Here is a 20,716-nt window from a genome sequence, read left to right on the forward strand (position 1 = left end):
GTGTTTTGTCATTCTTGTTTGGTGTGGGTTCACAGTGTGGCACATATTTGTAACAATGTTAAAGTTGTTTATACGGCCACCCTCAGTGTGACCTGTATGGCTGTTGACCAAGTATGTGTGTGTGAAAGCCGCATATATTATGTGACTTGGCCAGCACGCTGTTTATATGGCGGAAAAAAGGACGTGACTGCATGTTGTAGAGGACAGTGCCTTTAAGGCACGCTCCCAATATTGTTGTCCGGGTGGAAATCGGGAGAATGGTTGCCCAGGGAGATTTTCGGGAAGGGCACTAAACTTCGGGAGTCTCCCGGGAAAATCGGGAGGGTTGGCAAGTATGAGTATTAGCGGTGAATGTGGTGTTACCGGCGGGCCAGCTCTAATGTTAATTTGATATTGCCTCAAGGGCCTAAATGAAATTAAACGGCGGGCCAACATTGGCCCGCGGGCCAGAGTTTGACATCCATGCAGTAGAATATCCCAGATAACTGCAATCTACAGGACCGGAGTTTAACAGTAGAATTTAGGTTTTTTTGAGTGTATAACTAGAGTTTTACCAAGTATGGTTGATTGTTAAATGTTTTACACAATAACTTAGACCTCATACCATCCAGACTGTTGGTGGCATATCACTGATTTTCAGTATCTTTGCATGGATATTTGTGAATACTGCATAATGCATGCTGGTGACAGTCCAAGACTGCAGTCTCATCACATGGCTGGGTCGTCTGCAAATGGATGTTACATTCCTGGCGTTTGCAGCGAACCCTGGTAGAATGTGAACGTTAGGTGAGAAGTAGCAAGGAACCTGAGGCAAATAAATCTCATTCTTCGGTAATCGAAGCTGGTGCCGAGTCTGTGTCATTTAAAGTCAAACTTTGGTGCACGATAATGGTACAGTAATAATTCTTGTGATCTTTGCTCAGCATTAGCATCAGCTGATAGCTGTTAGCTTTCTTTCTAAACTACAGTACGGGCCAGAAGTTTGGACACACCTCATTCAATGAGTTTTCTCTAATTTTACGACTATTTACATTGTAGATTGTCACTGAAGTCATCAAATCTATGACACCTGTGAAGTGAACAACATTTCAGGTGACTACCTGTTGAAGTTCATCGAGAGAATGCCAAGAGTGTGCAAAGGGTGGCTATTTTGAAGAAACTAGAAAATAAAACCTGTTTTCAGTTATGTCACCTTTTTTTTGTTAAGTACACAACTCAAAGTTCAATCAATCAAAGTTAATTTATATAGCCCTAAATCCCAAATATCTCAAAGGGCTGCACAAGCCACAACTTCTCATGTGTTCTTTTATAGTTTTGATGCCTTCAGTGACAATCTACAATGTAAATAGTGAGTTGATTGAGAATGTGTCCGAACTTTTGGCCTGTACTTAAAAACTGTGTCCTTATCTTGGGAATTTCTCAACCTTGTTTTTCTGATATAATTTTAAAGCCTTTGGATGCCTCCATAAACCAAGCAAAGTTGTTGGAACTAAGTCCTCCAACAAAGTCAAATTTCAGGATCTGACACAAAAAGGTTGCCAACCGTTTTTAGCATTGACCAAAACTTGCATTCTTTTTGCGAGCACGCCTGGCTAGCCAAAGAGCAAGGTGTCACATTTAGCGGTTTGTAGCCAAGAGGCTAACAGTTCAGCGATAAAGGTTAAGTCTGCCAACTGACCCGCAGCAGGCCCGGTAGTCAGATGAGGCAACCCGGTCTGAGAGTAGACTTATCCAAGACCTGGGCTCAGAGTTCTGGCCAAACAGCCGCCGGTATTGCAGCCTGCAGTGCAAAGCAGCCTGGGATTACATCATCAATCAACCGCTGTGAGACTCTGAAGGGAGCGTTACGTACCAGGACAACTTCCAGCGCTCTGGACCATTACGGTCTCTCTTCCTGTTCAAAACCTGCTTTCCTTTCCTATATCATGAAAACACTTCAATAGCCTTTTATGCAAAGAGATTATTGTTGCTTTTGGAAGACATTAGTTGATGCACGGAGTAATATTAAACGCTCTGACTTAACTGTTCATCAAAATCATGTGTTGACGAAAGTTTTAGGCTACATTACAACCCCCCCACCCCATTTATTCGATTAATCCTCTCTGGCTGCAGCTCTAATACCCCGAAGCACAATTCTTCTCACGCTCAGCCTCTCCACATGCAATCGGGACGCTTGTAAAACATTTTTTTTTTTTTTCATCATCAACCATGTCATATGCTCTTTTTTCCCCCTGATGGCATTATAACCAGAGGTGGGTAGAGAAGCCAGAAATTGTACTCAAGTAAGAGTACTGTTACTTTAGAGATTTATTACTCAAAAGTAAGAAGTAGTCACCCAAATATTTGCTTGAGTAAAAGTAAAAAGTATGTTGTGAAAAAACTACTCAAGTACTGAGTAACTGACGAGTAACCTGTTCGTTTAATGATTACGGCAACAAATAATGCACAAAAACATAAAAATAGCAATGAGCAAATTCAGAGCCAGGAATATCTCTTAAGCAACTAAAAAATGTTTATATATTAAATAATAATACATAAAAAAAAAAAAAAATTAAGGCAAATTGAGCCACAATAACAGCACCATAGGCTCAGTAGGCATTGATTGATTGATTGATTGATTGATTGATTGATACTTGTATTAGTAGATTGCACAGTACAGTACATATTCCGTACAATTGACCACTAAATGGTAACACCCCAATAAGTTTGTCAACATTAATCAATTACTTAATAAATGACCAAGTCGAGGTGATCTACCTCATATATACATACACACATATCATATATATTCACATACCTTTATATATACAGTATATAATTTATATTTATTTATTTTGCCGTTTTTGTTCACATGTCAAAGGTGTTTTAATGAATATACATGCATGTTTAACATATAGATTCCTATCTTTAATGAAGACAAAAATATAAGTTGGTGTATTACCTGATTCTGATGACTTGCATTGATTGGAATCAGACAGTTGTGCTGATAACTTCCTGGTTTTCAAATGGAGGAGAAAAAAAGTTCCTCCTTCCTGTCTAATATCACATGAAAGTCGTTGGTTTTTGGCATCTTATTTGTCCAGCTTCCATATTGGTTTTTATACACTTTACAAGAAATACATTGGCGGCAAACTCCGTAGCTTGCTAGCTTGTTTGCTCTGGCTTTCGGAGACTCTTATTTTGTTAGCGCAGGCGCGATGGAGCGGCGCTTTTATTGTGAAGACAGGAACTGTGCGATCAGTCTTTAGGCTTTTGACGGGGAGTACGGTTGAAATAAAGTGTCTTTTCCTTTACACTTTTGATTGATTGGTTGATAGATTGAAACTTTTATTAGTAGATTGCACAGTACAGTACATATTCCGTACAGTTGACCACTAAATGGTAACACCCCAATAAGTTTTTCAACATGTCGGGTTCTACGTGTGACGGTCACGTGACCACCTGGCTCTGTTTGATTGGTCCAACGTCACCAGTGACTGCATGTGATTGGTGAAACGCGGGCATGCGTAGTTCCTACTTTGAATGCGTGTCTGACAAAATCAAAACAAACAAAGCGTGCATTAACAGATCGATAAAAAAAAAGTAGATTGATTGCAGATAAATGGAGCGGAGTAAAAGTAGCGTTTCTTCTCTATAAATATACTCAAGTAAAAGTAAAAGTATGTTGCATAAAAACTACTCTTAGAAGTACAATTTATCCCAAAAGTTACTCAAGTAGATGTAACGGAGTAAATGTAGCGCGTTACTACCCACCTCTGATTATAACATCAGATCAACATCGATGTAATCTGTAGGACTTCAATTAAAATAGTCAGTCATACCTTCTTACAACATTACTGTGACATCCAAAATCCAGGTTGTGCAAATGATATCTAATATCTGCATTGAAACAGCAGGACATGTAAATGTATAGTTGCAGATTATAATCTGTCTGATTTCTGAATGTAAACAACGCTGATGTTTGTGTTTCTGCAGGCCAGTTATCCCACGTGGGAGGACTTTGTCTCCAAAGGAGTCAAACTTCAGTCGCAGCTCAGGTAAGGCGATTGGACACACACACACACACACACACACACACACACACACACACACACACACACACACACACACACACACACACACACACACACACACACACATTCCAACTCAAAATCACAATGGGGTGACAGACAATGTAGACCAAATTAAAGGCACATTGCACTATTGCTGTAGAACAGGGGTCACCAACGCGGTGCCCGTAAGGACCAGATGAGTCGCCCGCTGGCCTGTTCTAAAAATAGCTCAAATAGCAGCACTTACCAGTGAGCTGCCTCTAATTTTTAAATTGTATTTATTTACTAGCAAGCTGGTCTCGCTTTGCTCGACATTTTTAATTCTAAGAGAGACAAAACTCAAATAGAATTTGAAAATCCAAGAAAATATTTTAAAGACTTGGTCTTCACTTGTTCAAATAAATTCATTTATTTTTTTACTTTGCTTCTTATAACTTTCAGAAAGACAATTTTAGAGAAAAAATACAACCTTAAAAATATTTTAGGATTTTTAAACACATATAACTTTTTACCTTTTTAAATTCCTTCCTCTTCTATCCTAACAATTTAAATCAATTTTCAAATATATATATATTTTTATTGTAAGGAATAATAAATACAGTTTAATTGAATTCATTTTAGCTTATGTTTTTTTGAAGAAGAATATTTGTGAAATAATTCTTCAAACTTATTATGATTAAAATTCAAAAAAAATATTCTGGCAAATCTAGAAAATCTGAAGAATCAAATTTAAATCTTATTTCAAAGTCTTATGAATTTTTTTTTAAATTTTTGTCCTGGAAAATGTAGAAGAAATAATGATTTGTCTTTGTTAGAAATATAGCTTGGTCCAATTTGTTATATATTCTAACAAAGTGCAGATTGGATTTTAACCTATTTAAAACATGTCATCAAAATTCTAAAATCAATCTTAATCAGGAAAAATTAATAATGATTTTTTCAAAAAGATTCGAATTAGCTCCTTTTTGTCTTCTTTTTTCAGTTGAATTTTGAATTTTAAAGAGACGAAATTGAAGATAAATTATGTTTCAAAATTTAATTTTCATATTTTTTCCTGTTTTCTCCTCTTTTAAACCGTTCAATTAAGTGTTTTTTCATCATTTATTCTCTACAAAAAACCTTCCGTGAAAGGAAAAAAAAATTACGACGGAATGACGGACAGAAATACCCATTTTCTTTATATATATATGTATATTTATTTATTAAAGGTAAATTAAGAACAATTGGATATTTCTGGCAATTTATTTAAGTGTGCATCAAACTGGTAGCCCTTCGCATTATTAATCAGTAACCAAAAAGTAGCTCTTCGTTTCAAAAAGGTTGCTGACCCCTGCTGTAGAAGAACATAAAGCTGACTGGGGCACCCTGCAGCTTGCAAAATGTATAAATGACAATTATTTATAAACTTTTTCCTTAACAAGCTGGTCCTCGTCCGAGCATGGGTCTTAGTAAGCCTGCAAGTGGACTCTAATGAGGCAACCCCTGCTGCGCTGACACACCAAAACTATGTTACCAAATGCAAAAGACAACAGAAAGAGTGAATATCTCCAGAAAACACGAGTTAAACACGAGTCCAGGAGCATTAATACCGTTGTTAAAGGGGTACTGCACTTTTTTGGGAATTTTGCCTATCATTCAGTCATTATGAAAGACATATCTATATATGTATGTATATATGTGTGTAAATGTATATGTATTTATGTATTTTACGTTAAAGTACCAATGATTGTCACACACACTAGGTGTGGCGATATTATTCTCTGCATTCAACCCATCACCCTTGATCACCCCCTGGGAGGTGAGGGGAGCAGTGAGCAGCTGTGGCGGCCGCGCACGGGAATCATTTTTATTGATTTAACCCCCAATTCTAAGTCTTGATGCTAAGTGCCAAGCAGGGAGGTAATGGCTCCCATTTTTATAGTCTTTGGTATTTATGTATGTGTATATACACGTACGTGTGTGTTTGTGTGTGTGTATAATATATCCATCCATCCATTTTTCTACCACTTGTCCCGATATATATATATATATATATTAGGGGTGGGCAAATGAATGCGTTAATTATGAGTCAACTCATCAATCTATTAACGCCGACAATTATTTTAACGCGCATTTGCGTATGTTGTTTACATGCTTTTATATTGTTAACGCCTTTACGTAACAAGATGGCGATGCCCGGATTGGCTTCGGCGTCGAGGGGCTTTTGGTAAAGATGGAACATTTGGCAAAAATACCGGACAATTCTGCAAATTTCCTGGCTGGCTTACAGCGTGGTCACTCCGGGATCACTTACGACCGCCAGACAATTCTGGATGTGGATAGATCGGGCCGTTTTGGACTGAATGAGGCGTGCTTGCTAGAGCGGCTAGCTAGCATGGGAATACTTTGCCGGCTACATCCAGCGGCCTGTGAAGCAGCGGAGTATATGTGTTGTCTGTCTATTTATGAATAATGCAGACCAGGAGTGTTGGCTGAGTTCTTAACGTTTGCTTTCAGAGCGTGCATATCACAACATACAAGATGCCGTCATGGCGACACAACCTATACCGGGCTACCGCGCATGCCCGTCACTCCTGGTGCATGCTGGGTAGGGTAGTTCTTTTATTCCCTGGCTCATAACATCACAATATAGTACCATGTATATGATGCCTTCAGTTTATCAAAGCACCAAGCAAACAATCGGAAAATTCCCATCATATCAATTCCTAGATATGGTCATAATTATTTTAAGTGCACTACGCAGAATAAACACAACATTATTAATATTGCTACTACGGATAATTTGATCAAAAATTCCCTAAAACAGCCCACTACCTATAATATAGTTTTTTTAAACATAAGATCCCTGATAAAAAAAATGTTTCTGCTGTTACCTCAGAAATTGCCTGTTCAGATGTTATGATTGTGGCTCAGAGATTTGTATGTAGATTATATTTATTTTCCATAACAAACAGGATAACTTAAATACCCTGGCAGTGGCAATAAGCTTAAATGTTTGTATTTACATTTTTTGAGTTGATTTTCATAAAATATGCTATTTAACTGCTACTGTTTAACAAGGACTGATTTAAATTTCTTCACGGTGGCAGAGGGGTTAGTGCGTCTGCCTCACAATACGAAGTTCCTGCAGTCCTGGGTTCAAATCCAGGCTCGGGATCTTTTTGTGTGGAGTTTGCATGTTCTCCCCGTGAATGCGTGGGTTCACTCCGGGTACTCCGGCTTCCTCCCACTTCCAAAGACATGCACCTGGGGATAGGTTGATTGGCAACACTAAATTGGCCCTAGTGTGTGAATGTGAGTGTGAATGTTGTCTGTCTATCTGTGTTGGCCCTGCGATGAGGTGGCGACTTGTCCAGGGTGTACCCTGCCTTCCGCCCGAATGTAGCTGAGATAGGCGCCAAAGCCCCCCGCCACCCCGAAAGGGAATAAGCGGTAGAAAATGGATGGATGGATGGATGGATGATTTAAATTGTGTTTGCACAACAAATGTTTTGGCGCTTTTGTTCATGTGGGAGAATATTCCAATAAAGGTGCACTACACACTACTTTTGAATTCATTATTGGGCTTTGCGTATACAATGCAGTTAATCGCGATTAATCGGAGAAATAGTGCGATTAACTTTGATTAAAATTTTTAATCGTTGCCCAGCCCTAATATATATATACATATATATATATATATATATATATATATATATATACTCAAGAAAATCGGAATTGCAAAAATCTTTTTTTTTTGCAGAACAAAACGTAGTTATTGACAGAAGTTCTTCAAATATCAACAATGCCGTATCTGTTTTTTTGGGCTTCAGTGCTTTGACCACAAGGTCAGATGTCAAGGGGCTTGGTCGCAATACTAAATGTTGAACGAGCAGAAGCCTCTAATTAATTATTAATTATGAAACATTGACAGATTGTTGGCGCCTTCAGAGAGAAGGAAACAAACATTTGTTTTTACAATGGAATAGCTTTAAATATCCATTGAAATAACCCATCCCAAACAGGTTAGATCGCTATAGTCCAACTGCTACAGTAAAATAATCATACAAAACTCTTGGTGTCCTTGTTGCAACAACATAAAAACTGACTACACACACTCTGTGTCATCTGATCTACTTGGCTTAGTTTACAAGACTAATGGGCGTGCATTTGTGTATGCTGTTGCACACACACATTCACACATACATGGACACACAATCACACACTCACTCATACACAGACAACAAAGTCAGACAATAGTTCCATTGATGATGATAATGATGTGGCTTCAGAGGGTTTCCAGTTGCACTGCTGAGCTGGCCTTTGAGGGCCACCGGTCTCTCATGTGGCTTTTACCAGTCAGGTGTCCAATAACTGCTTCAGAGGCAGACATAGTTGGGTTTGGGGGTGGGGAAGTTGGATTGTTGGCGGGGTGTGTTTATGTCTCGTGCGACTTTCTGTGATTGTCCTGCCGCTGTGTTACAGTCGCTCGCGTGTACTTTTTCCTTGTTACAGAAGCATGTTTGCAAATGTAATGCAGTATGGTATGCTCTTTATAGTCATTGCACAAGTACAAGGACATTTCATTTTCACCACAAGCAGACAAACATTGTACAAGAGACAGAACAGGAATGGTGATGGGTTGCCACTTACTGCGCCCCGTAAAAGGTGGGAAAAAGGTAGATGGTGGGGAAGGATGATTAAAAAAAGAATAGAACTCAGACTGGGTATGGACTGGGGCAGAGAAAAAAATGTTGGTAGCCCAAAAGCACACGCAAACATTTTATGCAGAAACCACGAGACTTGCAACAGGAGTGGAGTGAAGCTGCCGGCCTCTAGGGGCGCCGCTGCATTGTTTGTCGTACCACGTGGAGTGAAGTGTGGGTAGGGGGTATGCGTGCACATGTACCCATGGTTCATGGTGTGTGTGTTAAGTCTGTATAGGCCTTAGAGTCGGTCTGCAAGCGGTGTCAAAGGAACAGAGTTTATCTTTCCATGTGTTGACAGGAAGGAGTTCTTGTCTTTGCTACACTGTTCAATCAATCAATGTTTATTTATATAGCCCCAAATCACAAATGTCTCAAAGGACTGCACAAATCATTACGACTACAACATCCTCGGAAGAACCCACAAAAGGGTAAGGAAAACTCACACCCAGTGGGCAGGGAGAATTCACATCCAGTGGGACGCCAGTGACAATGCTGACTATGAGAAACCTTGGAGAGGACCTCAGATGTGGGCAACCCCCCCCCCTCTAGGGGACCGAAAGCAATGGATGTCGAGCGGGTCTAACATGATACTGTGAAAGTTCAATCCATAGTGGCTCCAACACAGCCGCGAGAGTTCAGTTCAAGCGGATCCAAGACAGCAGCGAGAGTCCCTTCCACAGGAAACCATCTCAAGCGGAGGCGGATCAGCAGCGTATAGATGTCCCCAACCGATACACAGGCGAGCGGTCCATCCTGGGTCCCGACTCTGGACAGCCAGTACTTCATCCATGGTCATCGGACCGGACCCCTTCCACAAGGGATGGGGGGACATAGGGGAAAAAAGAAAAGAAGTGGCAGATCAACTGGTCTAAAAAGGAGGTCTATTTAAAGGCTTGAGTATACAGATGAGTTTTAAGGTGAGACTTAAATGCTTCTACTGAGGTAGCATCTCGAACTGTTACCGGGAGGGCATTCCAGAGTACTGGAGCCCGAACGGAAAAACGCTCTATAGCCCGCAGACTTTTTTTGGGCTTTAGGAATCACTAATGGATGAAGTACTGGCTGTCCAGAGTCGAGACCCAGGATGGACCGCTCGTCGGGACCCAGGATGGACCGCTCGCCTGTATCGGTTGGGGACATCTCTACGCTGCTTATCCGCCTCCGCTTGAGATGGTTTCCTGTGGACGGGACTCTCGCTGCTGTCTTGGATCCGCTTGAACTGAACTCTCGCGAGGCTGTGTTGGAGCCACTATGGATTGAACTTTCACAATATCATGTTAGACCCGCTCGACATCCATTGCTTTCGGTCCCCTAGAGGTCCTCTCCAAGATTTCTCATAGTCAGCATTGTCACTGGCGTCCCACTGGATGTGAATTCTCCCTGCCTACTGGGTGTGAGTTTTCCTTGCCCTTTTGTGGGTTCTTCCGAGGATGTTGTAGTCGTAATGATTTGTGCAGTCCTTTGAGACATTTGTGATTTGGGGCTATATAAATAAACATTGATTGATTGATTGACTAACAAGCCGGAGTTTTTTGAACGCAGATTTATTGCCGGGACATATGGTACAACACAATCGGCAAAATAGGATGGAGCTAGACCGTGTAGTATTTTATACATAAGTAGTAAAACCTAAAAATAAAAAAAATAAAAGAAGTGGCAGATCAACTGGTCTAAAAAGGAGGTCTATTTAAAGGCTAGAGTATACAGATGAGTTTTAAGGTGAGACTTAAATGCTTCTACTGAGGTAGCATCTCGAACTGTTACCGGGAGGGCATTTCATTCCACTATTCTTAAAGGGAAACTTGAAGCGGCGACTTTGCCAAGTCGTAGCCAGGGAAAACAATCAAAACTAGAATGTTTGTTAGAGAGCGATAACATTTTTTTAAGTTTTTGACTCTTAATTGTCTTAATTCTGGTCCTCAAATTCATCCTGCAGGGCAGACGGTCCGATGTTGTCCAAAATCCCGAAAGTGAGCATCCACAGTTCTGCCCGCATCCTCCAATCATTTGTGGCAGCTTTGTGGTAATTTGAACGGCTGCCAACATCTTCCAATTTGTCTATGCTGGCAACGCTTACTCCAATCTGCAGATGTCCTGGTATCATGATTGCAAATGGGTAGATATCTTAATAATCCCTGACTGAAAGGGTCGCCAGTTACGCGGCACTCCGCTTCTCTCTAAAGTCCGTAGTCTGTCCAGCATCAACCGCTCCGACAGAACAGACAGGTTCCCCTGAACCCGAGAGATTTTGTCAACTGTTGTTGAGATGCAAGTTGATCAATTCCATTGTTTAGATTTGGAGAGCAGTGCAAAAAAGAGGCAACAAGAAAGTTAAGGCAAGACAAAACAAAGAAGCGAGCAGGGCTGACACGGGGAGGGAGTGTGGCCGTCCTTGCCAGGAGCCAATCGAGTATTCTATTATTAGTTTTGGGCTTGCTTAACACACTAGATGAAAGAGGAGAACATTTATACTTGAAAAGGAGCAGGACGAAGCAGAGCTTATTCAAGCGATGCATCATTGGTCCACTTTTTATGTTCAAGTGTCAGCATGCTTTACGAGGGAGAAAGGGGCGGCATAGCTCGGTTGGTAGAGTGGCCGTGCCAGCAACTTGAGGGTTGCAGGTTCGATTCCCGCTTCCGCCATCCTAGTCACTGCCATTGTGTCCTTGGGCAAGACACTTTACCCACCTGCTCCCAGTGCCACCCACACTGGTTTAAATGTAACTTAGATATTGGGTTTCACTATGTAAAGCGCTTTGAGTCACTAGAGAAAAAGCGCTATATAAATATATTTCACATCACATATTTCACAAAGAATAGGGATTGTAATAATCGACCATGTCCAAGCCACATATACCGTATTTCCTTGAATTGCCGCCGGGGCGCCAATTATTTTAAAACCTCCTCTCACTCCGGCGTTTACCAAAGGCATGCGGTAAAGGCAAGCATGCGCTAATTATTTTAAAACCTCTTCTCACTCCGGCGCTTACCCAAGGCATGCGGTAAACTTAGGCCTGCGCTTATACATTTGAGTGTGATGTAAGGATACCATCACGAAAAGCACATATAATAAAAAAAACGTTATGGTCTTACTTTTTCTTTAAATTAAGTCCATGCGCAGCTCCTGATCAAAAGCATCGATCGTTAACTTGTTTATAGAAGTCTTCCTTATCTTTCTTCAGTTTTAAAAGTCTCTCTGTCTCGATGGAGATTTCCCTTTATTAACTCCTGTTTTGATTGAAAGTCCAGTGTAGAAAACTGTTTTATTTTAGATATGTAATCCTCCATGTTAAAAGTGCAAGCGAGAGGAAAAACTAAACGATCGCTGCTCACTCTTGCTGCTTGTTGTCACTTCTTCTGCAGCCGAGTAGTCACAAGAAGGATCACTAGCGCCCTCTACCACCAGGAGGCGGGAGTCATTTAATGACTCATATTTGACACACGCAGCTACGGTATATTAATAAAACATAGCTGCTTACTGTTCTTTTTAGCAATAGCTTGGACCTTAAATCCTACTGAATAGCTCTTAATCTTCTTCCCTTTATGTGATTTCAAATGATTGAAATCAGCCTCCTCCATTTTGAAAATGATGACAGCTGAAGTGTCACTCGTGACGTGACTAGTTTGACCCGGCGGAAATTCTAGGCATATGCTAATTATTTGGCGAAACGAGTTTGAGCCGGCGGAAATTCTAGACATGAGCTAATAAAAATATTATTTTGCAAAACGAGTTTGACCCGGCGTTAATCCTGAGCTGGCGGTCATGCTAAGCATGCGCTAATTATTTTGCGATTCGAGTTTGACCCGGCAGTAATTCTAGGCAGGCGCATACTAAATACCCGGCGGCAATTCAAGGAAATACGGTATAACATATAGAACATGCTATACGTTTACCAAACAATCTGTCACTCCTAATCGCTAAATCCGATTAAATCTTATACGTCTAGTCTCTTACTTGAATGAGCTAAATATTTTTTAATATTTTACGGTAATGTGTTAATAATTTCAGACATAAGTCGCTCCTGAGTATAAGTCGCACCCAAACTATGAAAAAAACTGCGACCTATAGTCCGAAAACTACGGTAACTAAAATAGTGACTTTTGTTGAGACTGGTACCCATTATTCGTATTTACATTGTTTCTTATGAAGAACTATGCTTCACTGTACAAACTTTAGGTTATATGCAAAGGCAGACTGTCCATCTTTGTCAGTTTGCAGGTTTTCTCAATGGATGTTTTTTTTAAATAAATAATTCCTTGGTCTGGTTCCCTCTTATTTGTGTGTTTCCATGTGGAGATTCCACTTGCTACAGCTTAAGGTCGCAGAACATATTTAGCACGTTTGTTGTTAGAGCCAACACAAACCTTGGAAGGAAAGCTTTCAGATATGCGGCTCCATGGTCACGGAATAACTTACAGAAGGTTATGAGCTGATCTCTTTGGGGGAATTTCAGACCCTTTTAAAGAATCGAGAAACTGTTTCTATTGGGCATTTTACTTGTTTTTAAGTTGTTTTTACTGAAACATTTTATACATTGTTCTGACCTATCAGATGATTTTATGTTAACATACAGTATGTCTGTCATTTGTTTTTATTGTTCTCATACAGTACAGGCCGAAAGTTTGGACACACCTCATTTCAATGTGTTTATTTCCATGACTATTTACACCAGGGGTGCCCACACTTTTTCTGCAGGCGAGCTACTTTTCAATTGACCAACTCGAGGGGATCTACCTCATTCATATATATCATTTATATTTATTTGTTTATGAAAGAGACATTTTTGTAAACAAGTTAAATGTGTTTAATGATAATACAAGCATGTGTAACACATATAGATGTCTTTCTTTCACAAAGACAAGAATATAAGTTGGTGTATTACCTGATTCTGATGACTTGCATTGATTGGAATCAGACAGTAATGATGATGACGCCCACATTTTCAAATGGAGGAGAAAAAAAGTTGTCCTTTCTGTACAATACCACATGAAAGTGGTTGGTTTTTGGCATCTAATTCATCCAGCTTCCATACACTTTACAAGAAAAACATTGACGGCAAATTCCGTAGCTTGCTTGATTGACATTCACGGCAGCCGAGGGTCTTGTGAGATGACGCTGGCTGCTGCCAGTTCATTATTATGAAAAAATGACAGAGAGGAAGGCGAGAAACACTTTTTATTTCAACAGACTTTCGCGCCGTCCCTTCCGTCAAAACTCTAAAGGCCGACTGCACATTTCCTATCTAATAGCTATTGACGCTATTCGGCCATAGCGCGGGTGTACCTAATGAAGTGGCCCATAGCATGGCTGCCTTAGCATCGCCGGTAAAATGTGCGGACCAAACCATCAGGACTTTCGCATCTTGTGACACTGGAGCAACTTAGATCCGTCGATTGGTAAGTGGTTGTTTTGCATTAAATGTGGGTATCTAGTTTCAAATGTGCGCCCTATGGTCCGGAAAATACGGTAATTGCCGGTGACAAATGTTATTGTCGACTATACGTTGCAGCCCTAATTTGTTACACAGGTTGTTACGTAAAATACAACAAATCATCTTTTACAAATCAGACCAAAGTTTCTGAGGATTAAAACTTGTGATTTCAACCTGTTTTTTTTTTTCTGTCTTTGGTTCAGGACGACAATCCTGGTGACAGGAGCCTTCCTGGACGCCTTTCAGAAGGTGGCAGACATGGCGATGGGAGCCAGAGGTAAAGACTTGTCTGTTGTTTGATGCCAACACCACGCCCTTACTGTCAGCTTGAATAGTTGCAACATACATTTGGCCTCCTCAGTAGGGTTCTTCTCTCTATTGACCCTTTGTGAGGGCATCTGCTGCTCTTAGAGGTCCAGTTCCTGGCCCCAGAGTTCTGGATGAAGAAGCCCTGCAGAATTTTCCTGTGCGTACAATGTATAGCAGCACAGGTCGCTCAGAGCTGCAGTCTCTCTGGGAATTAAAGACTGTTGCTACGATTATGTAAGAGCTGCTGGTGATTGGTGTATGACAGGGCAGGGAATCATGGCCGCTCCTTTTCTTGGTAGCAGCAGACATGCTGTATCATGCCTGGATGTTCACGCTTGTCATAGATGAAGAAGCAGTTGATTGACAGACAGGAAGTGCTCTCTCCCCCCAAAATAGGATGAGTTGTCCTTGGGCTCGATTTTATTTGTCGTAATTCTGCCAAAGAAAGTCAGTGACGGCATTAGCGTGATGATCTCCTAGCTGTGGGGGATAGATAATAGGGATTATGATGTAGGCGGATAAAACCATATCAATATTGCAATAGACATGTAATCATATCAATATAAAATATTTGATGAATACAGTCGTGGTGAAAAAGTTTACATACACTTGTAAAGAACATAATGTCATGGCTGTCTTGAGTTTCCAATTATTTCTACAAGTCTTACTTTTTTGTGATAGTGATTGGAGCACATACTTGTTGCTCACAAAAAACATTCAAGAAGTTTGCTTCTTTTATGAATTTATTATGGGTGTACTTCAGGGCTGTCAAATGTGAGGCCCGCGGGCTAAATCTGGCCCTCGAACAGGTTTTATCCGGCCCGTAGGAAGAGTTTAAGTATAAAAATGAGCCGAAATGTTTGAATGAAAGAAACTGCTGTTCTAAATGTGTCCACTAGATGTCGCAATAGCAAATTGTTTGTATCTTTGTAGAATATGCTACATATGTAAAAAAAAATAAACCACATTATGTCAGTGCACCAGTCGAGGAAAATGAATTAAAATCCAATTACATCCTGTAATTTGATTTTTATGTTATTTTTTTATCTGGATCGATTGAAAATGAACTCCAATGAGTTCTTTGATTATCACATAATTTATTCAGAAAGTATAAATAAGGACAAATGAAGGTAGAACACAACTTGTAAGTATAAAAACCCAACAACATTATGATTTTCGAATTTCAGAATGTGCTTGTTCTACTTTTAAACAATGAAAACTATCTGAAGTTCTCTTTATTTTTAAGTTATCGTGCCGTGATTTTACCAGTCCGGCCCGCTTGGGAGTAGATTTTTCTCCATGTGGCCCCCGATCCAAGATTAGTTTGACTCCCCTGGTCTACTTAGAGCTGGGCGATACAGGCTTTTTTCAATATCTCAATATTTTTAGGCCATATCGTGATACATCATATATATCTCTATATTTTGCCTTAGCCTTGAATGAACACTTGATGCATATAATCACAGCAGTATGATGATTCTATGTGTCTACATTCAAACATTCTTCTTCATACTGCATTAATATATGCTACTTTTAAACTTTCATGCAGAGAAGGAAATCACAACTAAGTCAATTGACCAAAAGTGTATTTATTAAACAGTTATTAATCAGTGGCACAAACATTGAAGTCATTTCCAAAACATAAAGTGCAAGATTGTCAGAGACATTTTAAAACAAGCTATTAGTGCACTTTTGTGCATGATGTCACTAAGATGACGTATCAAAACAACATTAACTTAAAGTGCACTTTTTGTACAGAACGCCACTACAATAGTTTAAAACAAATAAAGTGCACTTTTGTGCATGATATTGTAGGCCTGTGGCACCGAACGGAGATGTTGGAAATTATTGGTATTGGTTTCAAAATTATCGGTATCTGTTTCAAAAAGTAAAATTAATGCATTTTTAAAAAGCCGCTATGTACACGGATGTAGGGAGAAGAGCGCCAATAAACCTTAAAGGCACACATACACAAGTGAATGCAAGTCATACTTGGTCAACAGCCGTACAGGTCACACTGAGGGTGGCCGTATAAACAACTTTAACACTGTTACAAACATGCGCCACACTGTGAACCCACACCAAACAAGAATGACAAACACATTTCGGGAGAACATCCGCACCACAACACAACAAATACCCAGAACCCCTTGCAGCACTAACTCTTCCGGGACGCTACAATTGGGCCGCTAAAGCTCGGTTGGTAGAGTGGGCGTGCCAGCAACTTGAGGGTTCTAGGTTCGAGCCCTGCATCCGCCATCCGAGTTACTGCCGTTGTGTCCTTGGGCAAGACACTTTACCCACCTGCCCAGTGCCACCCACACTGCTTTAAATGTAACTTAGATATTGGGGTTCACTATGTAAAGCACTTTGAGTCACTAGAGAAAAGCGCTATACAAATATACTTCACTTCACTTCACTCCCCCCGCTACCCTCTACCCCCCCCCCCCCCCCCCCCCACCCCCCCCACCTCAACCTCCTCATGCTCTCTCAGGGAGTGCATGTCCCAAATTCCAAGCTGCTGTTTTGAGGCATGTTAAAAAAAAAGAATGCACTTTGTGACTTCAATAATAAATATGGCAGCGCCATGTTGGCATTTTTTTCCATATTTTGAGTTGATTTATTTTGGAAAACCTTGTTACATTGTTTAATGCATCCAGCGGGGCATCACAACACAATTAGGCAAAATAATGTGTTCATTCCACAACTGTATATATCGGTATCGGTAATTAAGAGTTGGACAATATCGGAATATCATATATCGGCAAAAAAGCCAACTTCGGACATCTCTAATTAGAATATTTTAGTATAATGTTTGTGTTCACTTGTGTTTTTATCCTAAATATTCCTGCCATTTTACACACTGGCATTTTTACTAAGCTTTTTTGTTTTGGACCTACCGCAATGATATCGCACCGTGGCCTTAATACCGTAATATTGTATCTTAAGATTTAATATCCTTACATCCTTAATAAATAACTGGATATTTAAAGGGTCATAAATATCCTGAACACTGGAGGCTTTTTTTAATCGCAAATGTTCACGTGAACACATTGACTTCAGGCACTTTCATGTCACATGGAAGTTTGCACAACACGAGTTTGCACAACACAGTAGCACTTTCTGAAGAGATGTCACCACAAAGTTTCACATCACGAGACTAATTCAGCCAACCCAATGACGAGGGCGATCGCGCCTTTCCGTGGTTTAAATTGAGCCCTGTGTGAGTGTGTGTGTGTGTGTGTATATATATATATATATATATATATATATATATATATACCCACAGCTAATGTTTTAAAGGCCCACGGAACATTCCAAAAATACTACTAAAATAAACAAAAACATAATCAAAAGTATAATAAAAAAGCTTAAAGGCTAAATGTAATTTAGAAAAAGTTGCAATGTGGACAACTTAAACAAAGCTGTTTTTTTTTTTCTTTCAAACTGTCATTGCTCAAAGCATAATATTGAATCAAAATCAATGTTATTATGAATGATTGACCTATCCAAGGTCCCCATTACTTCATATTCCACTAAGAAAAATATGTTTGGTGGAAGATTTAGCCAATTTGGTAAATAAATAACCAAAAAATTTATATTTTGTTGTTTTCTTACTGTACCGAAAATGAACCGAACCGTGACCTCTGAACCGAGGTACGTACCGAACCAAAATTTTTGTGTACCGTTACACCCCTAATATATATATGTATATATATATATATATATATATATATATATATTAGGGGTGTATATATATATATATATATATATATATATATATATATATATATATATATATTAGGGGTGTAACGGTACACCTCCAAAGACATGTACCTGGGGATAGGCCCCTCCCACCTCAAAAGACATGTACCTGGGGATAGGCCCCTCCCACCTCCAAAGACATGCATGCACCTGGGGATAGGTTGATTGGCCACACAAAATGGTCCCTAGTGTGAGAATGTTGTCTGTCTTTATTGGCCCTGCAGCTGAGATAGGCTCCAGCACCCCCTGCAACCCTGAAAGGGACAAGCGGTAGAAGATGGATGGATTTCCTGATTGTGATGACTTGCTTTGAATGGAATCAGACAGTAGTGGTGATGATGTCCACATTTTCAAACGGAGGAAGAAAAAAGTTCTCTTTTCTGTCCAATACCACATGAAAGTTATTTTTGCCATCTTATTTGTCCAGGGTCTATACTCCTTTTTATATCAATCAATCAATCAATGTTTATTTATATAGCCCCAAATCACAAATGTCTCAAAGGACTGCACAAATCATTACGACTACAACATCCTCGGAAGAACCCACACTTTACAAGAAATACATTGGAGGCAACTCTGTAGCTCACTAGCTTTCTGAGACTCTTATTTTGTTAGCGCAGTCAGGAAGAAGCAGCGCTTTTATTGTGAAGACAGGAACTGTGCAGTCGGTCTTTAGAGCAGGGGTCACCCACGCGGTGCCCGTAAGGACCAGATGAGTCGCTGTTCTAAAAATAGCTCAAATAGCAGCACTTATCAGTGAGCTGCCTCTATTTTTTAAAGTTGTATTTATTTACTAGCAAGCTGGTCTCGTTTTGCTCGACATTTTTAATTCTAAGAGAGACAAAACTCAAAAAGAATTTGAAAATCCAAGAAAATATTTTAAAGACTTGGTCTTCACTTGTTTAAATAAATTCACTTATTTTTTTACTTTGCTTCTTATAACTTTCAGAAAGACAATTTTAGAGAAAAAATACAACCTTAAAAATGATTTTAGGATTTTTAAACACATATACCTTTTTACCTTTTAAATTCCTTCCTCTTCTATCCTAACAATTTAAATCAATGTTCAAATATACATATTTTTTTATTGTAAGGAATAATAAATATATTTTAATTTAATTCTTCATTTTAGCTTCTGTTTTTTCGACAAAGAATATTTGTGAAATATTTCTTCAAACTTATTATGATTAAAATTCAAAAAAAATATTCTGGCAGATCTAGAAAATCTGTGAAATCAAATTTAAATCTTTTTTCAAAGTTTTTTGAAATTTTTTTGGGAAATTTTTGTTCTGGAAAATCTAGAAGAAATAATGATTTGTATTTGTTAGAAATATAGCTTGGTCCAATTTTTTATATATTCTAACAAAGTGCAGATAGGATTTTAACCTACTTAAAACATGTCATCGCAATTCTAAATTTAATCTTAATCAGGAAAAATTACTAACGATGTTCCATAAATAATTTTTTTAATTATTTCAAAATGATTCAAATTAGGTTGTTTTATTGATAATAATATAGAGTTAAAGGTAAATCGAGCAAATTGGCTATTTCTGGCAATTTATTTAAGTGGGTATCAAACTGGTAGCCCTTGGCATTAATCAGTACCCAAGAAGTAGTTCTTGCTTTCAAAAAGGTTGCTGACCCCTGCTTTAGAGTTTTGATGGCAGGTACGGCGTGCGGGAGTCAGTTGAAATAAAAAGTGTTTCTCGCCTTCCTGTCGGTCATTTTTTCTTAATAATGATCTAGCAGCAGCTACTATCATCTCACAAGACCCTCAGGTGCCGTGAATGTCAATCAAGTGACCAAAGTGACGTCTGGGTTATGTTTATTTTTTTACTGCCTGACTGGCATTGGACTGACACCCTCCGCCATCGACCGGTAGCTCGCGATGGACGTAATGGCCACCCCTGGGGTGGGTGGCTAGTCGCCATCTTTCTGCCAACATGACATTGTGTAGCAACACGGGGGTCCAGAGTTTCTCTAGCTGCCTCAGTCAGATGGATTTGGATTGATCATACAGTCAAGGCAAGTAAACATGGCTGTCGGGTCCAATAAACAACATGGGCCACATGAAATTCAGTGTTCTTTAAACAAAATGAGTGCGTTGACATGAAGGTTATCACCCTCAAAAGTGGTCCGTACAGTTCAGTCCACTGCCACGGACCTTGTGTGCTAATACTGATCTAGTTTAGCGCCGCTCGGAAATAGAACCTTCGCCATCTGTTGACAGTTATTACGTGTTAGTTGAGATAATGGGGCCTTTACTCATGTATACATGTTGACCAAGCACATTCCCCCACCTGTGTGTGTGTGTGTGTGTGTGTGTGTGTGTGTGTGTGTGTGTGTGTGTGTGTGTGTGTGTGTGTGTGTGTGTGTGTGTGTGTGTGTGTGTGTGTGTGTGTTTGTATTTCTACCCTGCTTGAGACATGAAGAAGGAAAAGTGTCTTCCATATGAGGAGGTGTGAACATA

The 20,716-nt window shown here is 39.6% G+C and overlaps 1 protein-coding gene across 2 annotated transcripts in view; it reads left to right on the forward strand.

The window, feature by feature from the left end:
• The window catches only part of mtss1 (MTSS I-BAR domain containing 1), a 103,251-nt gene that overhangs the window by 22,828 nt on the left and 59,707 nt on the right, over positions 1-20,716 (forward strand). For both annotated transcript variants that reach the window (XM_061891948.1, XM_061891955.1), the window contains exons 2-3: positions 3,976-4,037; positions 14,376-14,449. In XM_061891948.1, coding sequence (XP_061747932.1) covers positions 3,976-4,037; positions 14,376-14,449 — 136 coding nt within the window. The remainder of the gene's footprint in view (positions 1-3,975; positions 4,038-14,375; positions 14,450-20,716) is intronic.

The sequence above is a fragment of the Nerophis ophidion genome, linkage group LG02 (genome assembly GCF_033978795.1).
Source record: "Nerophis ophidion isolate RoL-2023_Sa linkage group LG02, RoL_Noph_v1.0, whole genome shotgun sequence".
NCBI classification, from domain to species: Eukaryota; Metazoa; Chordata; class Actinopteri; order Syngnathiformes; family Syngnathidae; genus Nerophis; species Nerophis ophidion.